Source organism: Carassius gibelio, chromosome B9 (genome assembly GCF_023724105.1).
Source record: "Carassius gibelio isolate Cgi1373 ecotype wild population from Czech Republic chromosome B9, carGib1.2-hapl.c, whole genome shotgun sequence".
Classification (NCBI taxonomy): Eukaryota; Metazoa; Chordata; class Actinopteri; order Cypriniformes; family Cyprinidae; genus Carassius; species Carassius gibelio.
Window position 1 is genome coordinate 16,104,613 of NC_068404.1, and position 15,704 is coordinate 16,120,316.

The following is a 15,704-nucleotide window of genomic DNA, read 5'->3' on the forward strand; positions in this document are numbered from 1 at the left end:
CGTGGGAAATTAGGCTAAAAAGCCAAGGGCTTGAACTCTAGTCACTGATACATTTTAAAGTGTTTGTTCATTCACTCGTTAGCTTGCTTTAGGCCAAGTTTTTGTCTTTTGACCAATCGGGAGAGTCTCTTCCCATTTGCTGTTGCCAGCTAGAGCATGCATACACCTACAGAAAATATCAGATGCCAAGTGCTCACGTGACTCTGTGTTCCATTTCATTATCCTTAGCTGAGCGAAAGAGGGATGTGGTGTTCCTGCTGGATGGTTCGGATGGCACTAGGAGCTCTTTCCCTGCGATGCGCGACTTTGTTGAAAGGATGGTGGGGAGACTGAATGTGTCTGAGAACAGAGACCGCGTGTCCGTGGTCCAGTACAGCAGAGATCCAGAGGCCCATTTCTATCTTAACACATACTCAAGAAAGGAGGACATTCTTGACACAGTCAGGGGTCTGAGGCACAAAGGAGGGAGACCCCTCAACACAGGGGCAGCTTTGCAGTACGTGAGGGACAATATATTCACTGCCTCCTCTGGAAGCAGACGTGTAGAAGGTGTGCCCCAGTTACTGATTCTGCTGAGTGGTGGAAGGTCATTTGATAATGTTGATACACCGGCCTCATCCCTGAAGGAGCTGGGAGTGCTTATCTTTGGGATAGGGTCAAGGAGCTCAGACAGCAGCGAACTCCAGAGGATCTCCCATGAGCCTAGTTATGCACTCTCAGTAAGTGATTTTGCTGACCTTCCAAGTGTCCAACAGCAGCTGTTCAGCAACATTGACACAGTATTTGTAGAGGTCACGTCTACCACTACCACGACGATAGGTAAGAAATAAATAAACATGCTTCTTCTACTTCCTCACAGCGTTTAATGTTGTAGTGAGTTGTGCTTTACCTGTAGTTCTAGTTAGTTAGAGAAGGAAAATGATTTCTTCCTGAGTCGTAAATCTTTGCGGGAGGTGAGATGATATCAAAAAACACAGAAAGCACGATTAATGGCAAAGCATCTACTATGTAATGCAATACGCTGTTTTCCCCTATTCCGTTATTTTTTTCCTTACAATGTCCCCCATCTTACCCGTGACTGTTATTTCTTAGCTGAGGGCCGTAGGCAGAGGAGAGATGTTGTCTTCCTGCTGGATGGATCGGATGGCACTAGGAATGGGTTCCCAGCAATGAAAGAGTTTGTGCAAAGAATGGTGGAGAGATTGGACATAGATGAGAACAGAGACCGCGTTTCTGTGGTCCAGTACAGTGGAGACACAGAGGTCCATTTCTATCTTAACACGTACACGACAAAGGAAGACATTCTTGACAGTGTCAGAGGTCTGAGGCACAAAGGAGGCAGACCCCTCTACACGGGGGCCGGTCTCCAGTACGTCAGAGACAATGTCTTTACTGCCACCTCTGGCAGCAGGAGACTGGATGGTGTGCCGCAGATACTGGTTTTGCTTAGTGGGGGAAGGTCATCTGACAGTGTTGACGCAGCAGCCTCCTCTCTGAAAGAGCTTGGAGTTTTGACCTTTGGAATAGGATCGAGGGGCTCTGATAGCAGAGAATTGCAGAGAATTTCATCCGACCCCAATTATGCCCTGACCGTGTCCGACTTCAGTGAGCTTCCGAAAGTCCAAGAGCAGCTGCTAGCCTCTGTCAAGGCTGTTGCAATTCCCATCACTCCAACATCACCAGCTGTCACCGGTATGTGCATGGCAGAACGTCATAGTACACTGTGTCTCGCCTTCCTACTTAATGCCCTCCCTTTTTTCTTTCCCCTTTGTTTTCTTTATATAAAAATTTGTGAGCAGTGGGAATGTTAGCCAGAGCTTGGACTGTTATTGAGGGGGTGAACTGATATGACATTCTGAAGTTTAATGAACGTTATTGATATTTCTTGCCGTTAATGATGCTGTTTCCCCCCTCCTAGCTGTTTACACCACACCCAGAAGGGACGTAGTCTTTCTTCTGGACGGTTCAGATGGCACTAGGAATTCTTTCCCAGCTATGCGTGACTTCGTGCAAAGAGTAGTGGAGAAATTCAACATAGAGGCCAACAGAGACCGAGTTTCTGTGGTGCAGTACAGTAGAGACGCTGAGGTCCATTTCTATCTGAACAGCTACACGACAAAGGAAGAGGTTCTTGACCGTGTCAGAGGCCTGAGACACAAAGGAGGCAGACCCCTCAACATGGGGGCAGCTCTCCAGTACGTCAGAGACAGTGTCTTTACTGCCACCTCTGGCAGCAGGCGGCTGGAGGGTGTGCCGCAGATACTGGTTTTGTTTAGCGGGGGAAGGTCATCTGACAGTGTCGATGCAGCAGCCTCCTCTCTGAAAGAGCTTGGTGTTTCGACCTTTGGAATAGGATCGAGGGGCTCTGATAGCAGAGAATTGCAGAGAATTTCATCCGACCCCAATTACGCTCTGACCGTGTCTGACTTCAGTGAGCTTCCAAAAGTCCAAGAGCAGCTGCTGGCCTCTGTCCAGGATGTTGCAATGCCTGTCACTCCGACTTCTCCGACTCTGACCGGTATGTGCATGGCAGAACTTCACAAGTGCTTTCGGACAGGCTGTGCCTTGTTGATTACTCGCAGCTTAGATAGTCAAAGGAGTAGTGAACCAACGTGATGTTCTAAAGATGTTTTGAAATGTCCTGGTGTTAATGATGCTGTTTTCTTTTCCTAGCTGATGACGCCATACCCAGAAAGGACGTAGTGTTCCTGCTGGACGCATCAGATGGCACTAGAAATACTTTCCCGGCGATGCGTGACTTCGTGCAAAGATTAGTGGAGCAATTCAGCATAGATGCAAACAGAGACCGTGTTGCCGTGGTGCAGTACAGTAGAGACGCAGAGGTCAATTTCTATCTGAATACCTACACAACAAAGGGGGAGATCTTGAACTCTGTCAGAGGTCTGAGGCATAGAGGAGGGAGACCCCTCAACACTGGGGCAGCTCTCCAGTACGTGAGGGACAATGTCTTCACTGCCTCTGCGGGGAGTAGAAAGCAAGCGGGTGTCCCTCAGATTCTCATCCTCCTCAGTGGAGGACGGTCAAGCGATAACATAGATATACCTGCCTCCGCCTTGAAACAGGGCGGGATCTTGATTTTTGGTGTCGGCACCAGAAATTCCAGCAGAGAGGTGCAGAGAATTGCCAATGATCCTACCTATGCACAGTCCATCAATGAATTCTCTGACCTTCCCAGTGTCCAACAGCAGTTTATCAGCTCCCTCAACAATGTGCTTGGTCAAGTCAAGCCGGTGACAGCTACTGTGCCGGGTAAGACAGATTCCCGCATGCCTCTAGAAAACAGTACTCTGAGCTCCTCTTTGCAAAGTGTGCAGTTGACCCTGAACAGTTTAAGTTAGCACTGCATGTGAGCAGAGCCGTGGGAAATTAGGCTAAAAAGCCAAGGGCTTGAACTCTAGTCACTGATACATTTTAAAGTGTTTGTTCATTCACTCGTTAGCTTGCTTTAGGCCAAGTTTTTGTCTTTTGACCAATATGACCTTTAAATTTAGACCTTATTTCACTGCTTCGCATTCATTAAATTTAGGCAGATTTACTCTGACCAAAACGAGGTATTATTTTAGCAGATGGGACTAACATTTGGCCATCGGATTGGTTGTAAAATAGCTTAAAGGGCGGGAGAGTCTCTTCCCATTTGCTGTTGCCAGCTAGAGCATGCATACACCTACAGAAAATATCAGATGCCAAGTGCTCACGTGACTCTTTGTTCCATTTCATTATCCTTAGCTGAGCGAAAGAGGGATGTGGTGTTCCTGCTGGATGGTTCGGATGGCACTAGGAGCTCTTTCCCTGCGATGCGCGACTTTGTTGAAAGGATGGTGGGGAGACTGAATGTGTCTGAGAACAGAGACCGCGTGTCCGTGGTCCAGTACAGCAGAGATCCAGAGGCCCATTTCTATCTTAACACATACTCAAGAAAGGAGGACATTCTTGACACAGTCAGGGGTCTGAGGCACAAAGGAGGGAGACCCCTCAACACAGGGGCAGCTTTGCAGTACGTGAGGGACAATATATTCACTGCCTCCTCTGGAAGCAGACGTGTAGAAGGTGTGCCCCAGTTACTGATTCTGCTGAGTGGTGGAAGGTCATTTGATAATGTTGATACACCGGCCTCATCCCTGAAGGAGCTGGGAGTGCTTATCTTTGGGATAGGGTCAAGGAGCTCAGACAGCAGCGAACTCCAGAGGATCTCCCATGAGCCTAGTTATGCACTCTCAGTAAGTGATTTTGCTGACCTTCCAAGTGTCCAACAGCAGCTGTTCAGCAACATTGACACAGTATTTGTAGAGGTCACGTCTACCACTACCACGACGATAGGTAAGAAATAAATAAACATGCTTCTTCTACTTCCTCACAGCGTTTAATGTTGTAGTGAGTTGTGCTTTACCTGTAGTTCTAGTTAGTTAGAGAAGGAAAATGATTTCTTCCTGAGTCGTAAATCTTTGCGGGAGGTGAGATGATATCAAAAAACACATAAAGCACGATTAATGGCAAAGCATCTACTATGTAATGCAATACGCTGTTTTCCCCTATTCCGTTATTTTTTTCCTTACAATGTCCCCCATCTTACCCGTGACTGTTATTTCTTAGCTGAGGGCCGTAGGCAGAGGAGAGATGTTGTCTTCCTGCTGGATGGATCGGATGGCACTAGGAATGGGTTCCCAGCAATGAAAGAGTTTGTGCAAAGAATGGTGGAGAGATTGGACATAGATGAGAACAGAGACCGCGCTTCTGTGGTCCAGTACAGTGGAGACACAGAGGTCCATTTCTATCTTAACACGTACACGACAAAGGAAGACATTCTTGACAGTGTCAGAGGTCTGAGGCACAAAGGAGGCAGACCCCTCTACACGGGGGCCGGTCTCCAGTACGTCAGAGACAATGTCTTTACTGCCACCTCTGGCAGCAGGAGACTGGATGGTGTGCCGCAGATACTGGTTTTGCTTAGTGGGGGAAGGTCATCTGACAGTGTTGACGCAGCAGCCTCCTCTCTGAAAGAGCTTGGAGTTTTGACCTTTGGAATAGGATCGAGGGGCTCTGATAGCAGAGAATTGCAGAGAATTTCATCCGACCCCAATTATGCCCTGACCGTGTCCGACTTCAGTGAGCTTCCGAAAGTCCAAGAGCAGCTGCTAGCTTCTGTCAAGGCTGTTGCAATTCCCATCACTCCAACATCACCAGCTGTCACCGGTATGTGCATGGCAGAACGTCATAGTACACTGTGTCTCGCCTTCCTACTTCATGCCCTCCCTTTTTTCTTTCCCCTTTGTTTTCTTTATATAAAAATTTGTGAGCAGTGGGAATGTTAGCCAGAGCTTGGACTGTTATTGAGGGGGTGAACTGATATGACATTCTGAAGTTTAATGAACGTTATTGATATTTCTTGCCGTTAATGATGCTGTTTCCCCCCTCCTAGCTGTTTACACCACACCCAGAAGGGACGTAGTCTTTCTTCTGGATGGTTCAGATGGCACTAGGAATTCTTTCCCAGCTATGCGTGACTTCGTGCAAAGAGTAGTGGAGAAATTCAACATAGAGGCCAACAGAGACCGAGTTTCTGTGGTGCAGTACAGTAGAGACGCTGAGGTCCATTTCTATCTGAACAGCTACACGACAAAGGAAGAGGTTCTTGACCGTGTCAGAGGCCTGAGACACAAAGGAGGCAGACCCCTCAACATGGGGGCAGCTCTCCAGTACGTCAGAGACAGTGTCTTTACTGCCACCTCTGGCAGCAGGCGGCTGGAGGGTGTGCCGCAGATACTGGTTTTGTTTAGCGGGGGAAGGTCATCTGACAGTGTCGATGCAGCAGCCTCCTCTCTGAAAGACCTTGGCGTTTCGACCTTTGGAATAGGATCGAGGGGCTCTGATAGCAGAGAATTGCAGAGAATTTCATCCGACCCCAATTACGCTCTGACCGTGTCTGACTTCAGTGAGCTTCCAAAAGTCCAAGAGCAGCTGCTGGCCTCTGTCCAGGATGTTGCAATGCCTGTCACTCCGACTTCTCCGACTCTGACCGGTATGTGCATGGCAGAACTTCACAAGTGCTTTCGGACAGGCTGTGCCTTGTTGATTACTCGCAGCTTAGATAGTCAAAGGAGTAGTGAACTAACGTGATGTTCTAAAGATGTTTTGAAATGTCCTGGTGTTAATGATGCTGTTTTCTTTTCCTAGCTGATGACGCCATACCCAGAAAGGACGTAGTGTTCCTGCTGGACGCATCAGATGGCACTAGAAATACTTTCCCGGCGATGCGTGACTTCGTGCAAAGATTAGTGGAGCAATTCAGCATAGATGCAAACAGAGACCGTGTTGCCGTGGTGCAGTACAGTAGAGACGCAGAGGTCAATTTCTATCTGAATACCTACACAACAAAGGGGGAGATCTTGAACTCTGTCAGAGGTCTGAGGCATAGAGGAGGGAGACCCCTCAACACTGGGGCAGCTCTCCAGTACGTGAGGGACAATGTCTTCACCGCCTCTGCGGGGAGTAGAAAGCAAGCGGGTGTCCCTCAGATTCTCATCCTCCTCAGTGGAGGACGGTCAAGCGATAACATAGATATACCTGCCTCCGCCTTGAAACAGGGCGGGATCTTGATTTTTGGTGTCGGCACCAGAAATTCCAGCAGAGAGGTGCAGAGAATTGCCAATGATCCTACCTATGCACAGTCCATCAATGAATTCTCTGACCTTCCCAGTGTCCAACAGCAGTTTATCAGCTCCCTCAACAATGTGCTTGGTCAAGTCAAGCCGGTGACAGCTACTGTGCCGGGTAAGACAGATTCCCGCATGCCTCTAGAAAACAGTACTCTGAGCTCCTCTTTGCAAAGCGTGCAGTTGACCCTGAACAGTTTAAGTTAGCACTGCATGTGAGCAGAGCCGTGGGAAATTAGGCTAAAAAGCCAAGGGCTTGAACTCTAGTCACTGATACATTTTAAAGTGTTTGTTCATTCACTCGTTAGCTTGCTTTAGGCCAAGTTTTTGTCTTTTGACCAATATGACCTTTAAATTTAGACCTTATTTCACTGCTTCGCATTCATTAAATTTAGGCAGATTTACTCTGACCAAAACGAGGTATTATTTTAGCAGATGGGACTAACATTTGGCCATCGGATTGGTTGTAAAATAGCTTAAAGGGCGGGAGAGTCTCTTCCCATTTGCTGTTGCCAGCTAGAGCATGCATACACCTACAGAAAATATCAGATGCCAAGTGCTCACGTGACTCTTTGTTCCATTTCATTATCCTTAGCTGAGCGAAAGAGGGATGTGGTGTTCCTGCTGGATGGTTCGGATGGCACTAGGAGCTCTTTCCCTGCGATGCGCGACTTTGTTGAAAGGATGGTGGGGAGACTGAATGTGTCTGAGAACAGAGACCGCGTGTCCGTGGTCCAGTACAGCAGAGATCCAGAGGCCCATTTCTATCTTAACACATACTCAAGAAAGGAGGACATTCTTGACACAGTCAGGGGTCTGAGGCACAAAGGAGGGAGACCCCTCAACACAGGGGCAGCTTTGCAGTACGTGAGGGACAATATATTCACTGCCTCCTCTGGAAGCAGACATGTAGAAGGTGTGCCCCAGTTACTGATTCTGCTGAGTGGTGGAAGGTCATTTGATAATGTTGATACACCGGCCTCATCCCTGAAGGAGCTGGGAGTGCTTATCTTTGGGATAGGGTCAAGGAGCTCAGACAGCAGCGAACTCCAGAGGATCTCCCATGAGCCTAGTTATGCACTCTCAGTAAGTGATTTTGCTGACCTTCCAAGTGTCCAACAGCAGCTGTTCAGCAACATTGACACAGTATTTGTAGAGGTCACGTCTACCACTACCACGACGATAGGTAAGAAATAAATAAACATGCTTCTTCTACTTCCTCACAGCGTTTAATGTTGTAGTGAGTTGTGCTTTACCTGTAGTTCTAGTTAGTTAGAGAAGGAAAATGATTTCTTCCTGAGTCGTAAATCTTTGCGGGAGGTGAGATGATATCAAAAAACACATAAAGCACGATTAATGGCAAAGCATCTACTATGTAATGCAATACGCTGTTTTCCCCTATTCCGTTATTTTTTTCCTTACAATGTCCCCCATCTTACCCGTGACTGTTATTTCTTAGCTGAGGGCCGTAGGCAGAGGAGAGATGTTGTCTTCCTGCTGGATGGATCGGATGGCACTAGGAATGGGTTCCCAGCAATGAAAGAGTTTGTGCAAAGAATGGTGGAGAGATTGGACATAGATGAGAACAGAGACCGCGCTTCTGTGGTCCAGTACAGTGGAGACACAGAGGTCCATTTCTATCTTAACACGTACACGACAAAGGAAGACATTCTTGACAGTGTCAGAGGTCTGAGGCACAAAGGAGGCAGACCCCTCTACACGGGGGCCGGTCTCCAGTACGTCAGAGACAATGTCTTTACTGCCACCTCTGGCAGCAGGAGACTGGATGGTGTGCCGCAGATACTGGTTTTGCTTAGTGGGGGAAGGTCATCTGACAGTGTTGACGCAGCAGCCTCCTCTCTGAAAGAGCTTGGAGTTTTGACCTTTGGAATAGGATCGAGGGGCTCTGATAGCAGAGAATTGCAGAGAATTTCATCCGACCCCAATTATGCCCTGACCGTGTCCGACTTCAGTGAGCTTCCGAAAGTCCAAGAGCAGCTGCTAGCTTCTGTCAAGGCTGTTGCAATTCCCATCACTCCAACATCACCAGCTGTCACCGGTATGTGCATGGCAGAACGTCATAGTACACTGTGTCTCGCCTTCCTACTTCATGCCCTCCCTTTTTTCTTTCCCCTTTGTTTTCTTTATATAAAAATTTGTGAGCAGTGGGAATGTTAGCCAGAGCTTGGACTGTTATTGAGGGGGTGAACTGATATGACATTCTGAAGTTTAATGAACGTTATTGATATTTCTTGCCGTTAATGATGCTGTTTCCCCCCTCCTAGCTGTTTACACCACACCCAGAAGGGACGTAGTCTTTCTTCTGGATGGTTCAGATGGCACTAGGAATTCTTTCCCAGCTATGCGTGACTTCGTGCAAAGAGTAGTGGAGAAATTCAACATAGAGGCCAACAGAGACCGAGTTTCTGTGGTGCAGTACAGTAGAGACGCTGAGGTCCATTTCTATCTGAACAGCTACACGACAAAGGAAGAGGTTCTTGACCGTGTCAGAGTCCTGAGACACAAAGGAGGCAGACCCCTCAACATGGGGGCAGCTCTCCAGTACGTCAGAGACAGTGTCTTTACTGCCACCTCTGGCAGCAGGCGGCTGGAGGGTGTGCCGCAGATACTGGTTTTGTTTAGCGGGGGAAGGTCATCTGACAGTGTCGATGCAGCAGCCTCCTCTCTGAAAGACCTTGGCGTTTCGACCTTTGGAATAGGATCGAGGGGCTCTGATAGCAGAGAATTGCAGAGAATTTCATCCGACCCCAATTACGCTCTGACCGTGTCCGACTTCAGTGAGCTTCCAAAAGTCCAAGAGCAGCTGCTGTCCTCTGTCCAGGATGTTGCAATGCCTGTCACTCCGACTTCTCCGACTCTGACCGGTATGTGCATGGCAGAACTTCACAAGTGCTTTCGGACAGGCTGTGCCTTGTTGATTACTCGCAGCTTAGATAGTCAAAGGAGTAGTGAACTAACGTGATGTTCTAAAGATGTTTTGAAATGTCCGGGTGTTAATGATGCTGTTTTCTTTTCCTAGCTGATGACGAAATACCCAGAAAGGACGTAGTGTTCCTGCTGGACGCATCAGATGGCACTAGAAATACTTTCCCGGCGATGCGTGACTTCGTGCAAAGATTAGTGGAGCAATTCAGCATAGATGCAAACAGAGACCGTGTTGCCGTGGTGCAGTACAGTAGAGACGCAGAGGTCAATTTCTATCTGAATACCTACACAACAAAGGGGGAGATCTTGAACTCTGTCAGAGGTCTGAGGCATAGAGGAGGGAGACCCCTCAACACTGGGGCAGCTCTCCAGTACGTGAGGGACAATGTCTTCACCGCCTCTGCGGGGAGTAGAAAGCAAGCGGGTGTCCCTCAGATTCTCATCCTCCTCAGTGGAGGACGGTCAAGCGATAACATAGATATACCTGCCTCCGCCTTGAAACAGGGCGGGATCTTGATTTTTGGTGTCGGCACCAGAAATTCCAGCAGAGAGGTGCAGAGAATTGCCAATGATCCTACCTATGCACAGTCCATCAATGAATTCTCTGACCTTCCCAGTGTCCAACAGCAGTTTATCAGCTCCCTCAACAATGTGCTTGGTCAAGTCAAGCCGGTGACAGCTACTGTGCCGGGTAAGACAGATTCCCGCATGCCTCTAGAAAACAGTACTCTGAGCTCCTCTTTGCAAAGCGTGCAGTTGACCCTGAACAGTTTAAGTTAGCACTGCATGTGAGCAGAGCCGTGGGAAATTAGGCTAAAAAGCCAAGGGCTTGAACTCTAGTCACTGATACATTTTAAAGTGTTTGTTCATTCACTCGTTAGCTTGCTTTAGGCCAAGTTTTTGTCTTTTGACCAATATGACCTTTAAATTTAGACCTTATTTCACTGCTTCGCATTCATTAAATTTAGGCAGATTTACTCTGACCAAAACGAGGTATTATTTTAGCAGATGGGACTAACATTTGGCCATCGGATTGGTTGTAAAATAGCTTAAAGGGCGGGAGAGTCTTTTCCCATTTGCTGTTGCCAGCTAGAGCATGCATACACCTACAGAAAATATCAGATGCCAAGTGCTCACGTGACTCTGTGTTCCATTTCATTATCCTTAGCTGAGCGAAAGAGGGATGTGGTGTTCCTGCTGGATGGTTCGGATGGCACTAGGAGCTCTTTCCCTGCGATGCGCGACTTTGTTGAAAGGATGGTGGGGAGACTGAATGTGTCTGAGAACAGAGACCGCGTGTCCGTGGTCCAGTACAGCAGAGATCCAGAGGCCCATTTCTATCTTAACACATACTCAAGAAAGGAGGACATTCTTGACACAGTCAGGGGTCTGAGGCACAAAGGAGGGAGACCCCTCAACACAGGGGCAGCTTTGCAGTACGTGAGGGACAATATATTCACTGCCTCCTCTGGAAGCAGACGTGTAGAAGGTGTGCCCCAGTTACTGATTCTGCTGAGTGGTGGAAGGTCATTTGATAATGTTGATACACCGGCCTCATCCCTGAAGGAGCTGGGAGTGCTTATCTTTGGGATAGGGTCAAGGAGCTCAGACAGCAGCGAACTCCAGAGGATCTCCCATGAGCCTAGTTATGCACTCTCAGTAAGTGATTTTGCTGACCTTCCAAGTGTCCAACAGCAGCTGTTCAGCAACATTGACACAGTATTTGTAGAGGTCACGTCTACCACTACCACGACGATAGGTAAGAAATAAATAAACATGCTTCTTCTACTTCCTCACAGCTTTTAATGTTGTAGTGAGTTGTGCTTTACCTGTAGTTCTAGTTAGTTAGAGAAGGAAAATGATTTCTTCCTGAGTCGTAAATCTTTGCGGGAGGTGAGATGATATCAAAAAACACAGAAAGCACGATTAATGGCAAAGCATCTACTATGTAATGCAATACGCTGTTTTCCCCTATTCCGTTATTTTTTTCCTTACAATGTTCCCCATCTTACCCGTGACTGTTATTTCTTAGCTGAGGGCCGTAGGCAGAGGAGAGATGTTGTCTTCCTGCTGGATGGATCGGATGGCACTAGGAATGGGTTCCCAGCAATGAAAGAGTTTGTGCAAAGAATGGTGGAGAGATTGGACATAGATGAGAACAGAGACCGCGTTTCTGTGGTCCAGTACAGTGGAGACACAGAGGTCCATTTCTATCTTAACACGTACACGACAAAGGAAGACATTCTTGACAGTGTCAGAGGTCTGAGGCACAAAGGAGGCAGACCCCTCTACACGGGGGCCGGTCTCCAGTACGTCAGAGACAATGTCTTTACTGCCACCTCTGGCAGCAGGAGACTGGATGGTGTGCCGCAGATACTGGTTTTGCTTAGTGGGGGAAGGTCATCTGACAGTGTTGACGCAGCAGCCTCCTCTCTGAAAGAGCTTGGAGTTTTGACCTTTGGAATAGGATCGAGGGGCTCTGATAGCAGAGAATTGCAGAGAATTTCATCCGACCCCAATTATGCCCTGACCGTGTCCGACTTCAGTGAGCTTCCGAAAGTCCAAGAGCAGCTGCTAGCTTCTGTCAAGGCTGTTGCAATTCCCATCACTCCAACATCACCAGCTGTCACCGGTATGTGCATGGCAGAACGTCATAGTACACTGTGTCTCGCCTTCCTACTTCATGCCCTCCCTTTTTTCTTTCCCCTTTGTCTTCTTTATATAAAAATTTGTGAGCAGTGGGAATGTTAGCCAGAGCTTGGACTGTTATTGAGGGGGTGAACTGATATGACATTCTGAAGTTTAATGAACGTTATTGATATTTCTTGCCGTTAATGATGCTGTTTCCCCCCTCCTAGCTGTTTACACCACACCCAGAAGGGACGTAGTCTTTCTTCTGGACGGTTCAGATGGCACTAGGAATTCTTTCCCAGCTATGCGTGACTTCGTGCAAAGAGTAGTGGAGAAATTCAACATAGAGGCCAACAGAGACCGAGTTTCTGTGGTGCAGTACAGTAGAGACGCTGAGGTCCATTTCTATCTGAACAGCTACACGACAAAGGAAGAGGTTCTTGACCGTGTCAGAGGCCTGAGACACAAAGGAGGCAGACCCCTCAACATGGGGGCAGCTCTCCAGTACGTCAGAGACAGTGTCTTTACTGCCACCTCTGGCAGCAGGCGGCTGGAGGGTGTGCCGCAGATACTGGTTTTGTTTAGCGGGGGAAGGTCATCTGACAGTGTCGATGCAGCAGCCTCCTCTCTGAAAGAGATTGGCGTTTTGACCTTTGGAATAGGATCGAGGGGCTCTGATAGCAGAGAATTGCAGAGAATTTCATCCGACCCCAATTACGCTCTGACCGTGTCCGACTTCAGTGAGCTTCCAAAAGTCCAAGAGCAGCTGCTGGCCTCTGTCCACGATGTTGCAATGCCTGTCACTCCGACTTCTCCGACTCTGACCGGTATGTGCATGGCAGAACTTCACAAGTGCTTTCGGACAGGCTGTGCCTTGTTGATTACTCGCAGCTTAGATAGTCAAAGGAGTAGTGAACTAACGTGATGTTCTAAAGATGTTTTGAAATGTCCGGGTGTTAATGATGCTGTTTTCTTTTCCTAGCTGATGACGCCATACCCAGAAAGGACGTAGTGTTCCTGCTGGACGCATCAGATGGCACTAGAAATACTTTCCCGGCGATGCGTGACTTCGTGCAAAGATTAGTGGAGCAATTCAGCATAGATGCAAACAGAGACCGTGTTGCCGTGGTGCAGTACAGTAGAGACGCAGAGGTCAATTTCTATCTGAATACCTACACAACAAAGGGGGAGATCTTGAACTCTGTCAGAGGTCTGAGGCATAGAGGAGGGAGACCCCTCAACACTGGGGCAGCTCTCCAGTACGTGAGGGACAATGTCTTCACCGCCTCTGCGGGGAGTAGAAAGCAAGCGGGTGTCCCTCAGATTCTCATCCTCCTCAGTGGAGGACGGTCAAGCGATAACATAGATATACCTGCCTCCGCCTTGAAACAGGGCGGGATCTTGATTTTTGGTGTCGGCACCAGAAATTCCAGCAGAGAGGTGCAGAGAATTGCCAATGATCCTACCTATGCACAGTCCATCAATGAATTCTCTGACCTTCCCAGTGTCCAACAGCAGTTTATCAGCTCCCTCAACAATGTGCTTGGTCAAGTCAAGCCGGTGACAGCTACTGTGCCGGGTAAGACAGATTCCCGCATGCCTCTAGAAAACAGTACTCTGAGCTCCTCTTTGCAAAGCGTGCAGTTGACCCTGAACAGTTTAAGTTAGCACTGCATGTGAGCAGAGCCGTGGGAAATTAGGCTAAAAAGCCAAGGGCTTGAACTCTAGTCACTGATACATTTTAAAGTGTTTGTTCATTCACTCGTTAGCTTGCTTTAGGCCAAGTTTTTGTCTTTTGACCAATATGACCTTTAAATTTAGACCTTATTTCACTGCTTCGCATTCATTAAATTTAGGCAGATTTGCTCTGACCAAAACGAGGTATTATTTTAGCAGATGGGACTAACATTTGGCCATCGGATTGGTTGTAAAATAGCTTAAAGGGCGGGAGAGTCTTTTCCCATTTGCTGTTGCCAGCTAGAGCATGCATACACCTACAGAAAATATCAGATGCCAAGTGCTCACGTGACTCTGTGTTCCATTTCATTATCCTTAGCTGAGCGAAAGAGGGATGTGGTGTTCCTGCTGGATGGTTCGGATGGCACTAGGAGCTCTTTCCCTGCGATGCGCGACTTTGTTGAAAGGATGGTGGGGAGACTGAATGTGTCTGAGAACAGAGACCGCGTGTCCGTGGTCCAGTACAGCAGAGATCCAGAGGCCCATTTCTATCTTAACACATACTCAAGAAAGGAGGACATTCTTGACACAGTCAGGGGTCTGAGGCACAAAGGAGGGAGACCCCTCAACACAGGGGCAGCTTTGCAGTACGTGAGGGACAATATATTCACTGCCTCCTCTGGAAGCAGACGTGTAGAAGGTGTGCCCCAGTTACTGATTCTGCTGAGTGGTGGAAGGTCATTTGATAATGTTGATACACCGGCCTCATCCCTGAAGGAGCTGGGAGTGCTTATCTTTGGGATAGGGTCAAGGAGCTCAGACAGCAGCGAACTCCAGAGGATCTCCCATGAGCCTAGTTATGCACTCTCAGTAAGTGATTTTGCTGACCTTCCAAGTGTCCAACAGCAGCTGTTCAGCAACATTGACACAGTATTTGTAGAGGTCACGTCTACCACTACCACAACGATAGGTAAGAAATAAATAAACATGCTTCTTCTACTTCCTCACAGCTTTTAATGTTGTAGTGAGTTGTGCTTTACCTGTAGTTCTAGTTAGTTAGAGAAGGAAAATGATTTCTTCCTGAGTCGTAAATCTTTGCGGGAGGTGAGATGATATCAAAAAACACAGAAAGCACGATTAATGGCAAAGCATCTACTATGTAATGCAATACGCTGTTTTCCCCTATTCCGTTATTTTTTTCCTTACAATGTTCCCCATCTTACCCGTGACTGTTATTTCTTAGCTGAGGGCCGTAGGCAGAGGAGAGATGTTGTCTTCCTGCTGGATGGATCGGATGGCACTAGGAATGGGTTCCCAGCAATGAAAGAGTTTGTGCAAAGAATGGTGGAGAGATTGGACATAGATGAGAACAGAGACCGCGTTTCTGTGGTCCAGTACAGTGGAGACACAGAGGTCCATTTCTATCTTAACACGTACACGACAAAGGAAGACATTCTTGACAGTGTCAGAGGTCTGAGGCACAAAGGAGGCAGACCCCTCTACACGGGGGCCGGTCTCCAGTACGTCAGAGACAATGTCTTTACTGCCACCTCTGGCAGCAGGAGACTGGATGGTGTGCCGCAGATACTGGTTTTGCTTAGTGGGGGAAGGTCATCTGACAGTGTTGACGCAGCAGCCTCCTCTCTGAAAGAGCTTGGAGTTTTGACCTTTGGAATAGGATCGAGGGGCTCTGATAGCAGAGAATTGCAGAGAATTTCATCCGACCCCAATTATGCCCTGACCGTGTCCGACTTCAGTGAGCTTCCGAAAGTCCAAGAG

General features: G+C 47.9%; 1 protein-coding gene across 23 annotated transcripts in view; it reads left to right on the forward strand.

Annotated features, from left to right (window-relative positions):
• col6a3 (collagen, type VI, alpha 3) overlaps positions 1-15,704 on the forward strand; it is a 137,830-nt gene that overhangs the window by 81,180 nt on the left and 40,946 nt on the right. For 4 of the 23 annotated variants that reach the window (XM_052565996.1, XM_052565995.1, XM_052565994.1 and 1 more), the window contains exon 2: positions 2,674-3,270. The exons of 2 other annotated variants lie outside the window; for them this stretch is intronic. In XM_052565996.1, the coding sequence (XP_052421956.1) occupies positions 2,674-3,270 (597 nt within the window). Of the gene's footprint in view, positions 1-1,855; positions 2,329-2,673; positions 3,271-5,847; positions 6,038-6,192; positions 6,790-8,982; positions 9,166-12,899; positions 13,076-13,230; positions 13,828-15,704 lie in introns of those variants that run through there. 17 more of the 23 variants (XM_052565981.1, XM_052565971.1, XM_052565977.1 and 14 more) reach the window with 10 other exon arrangements.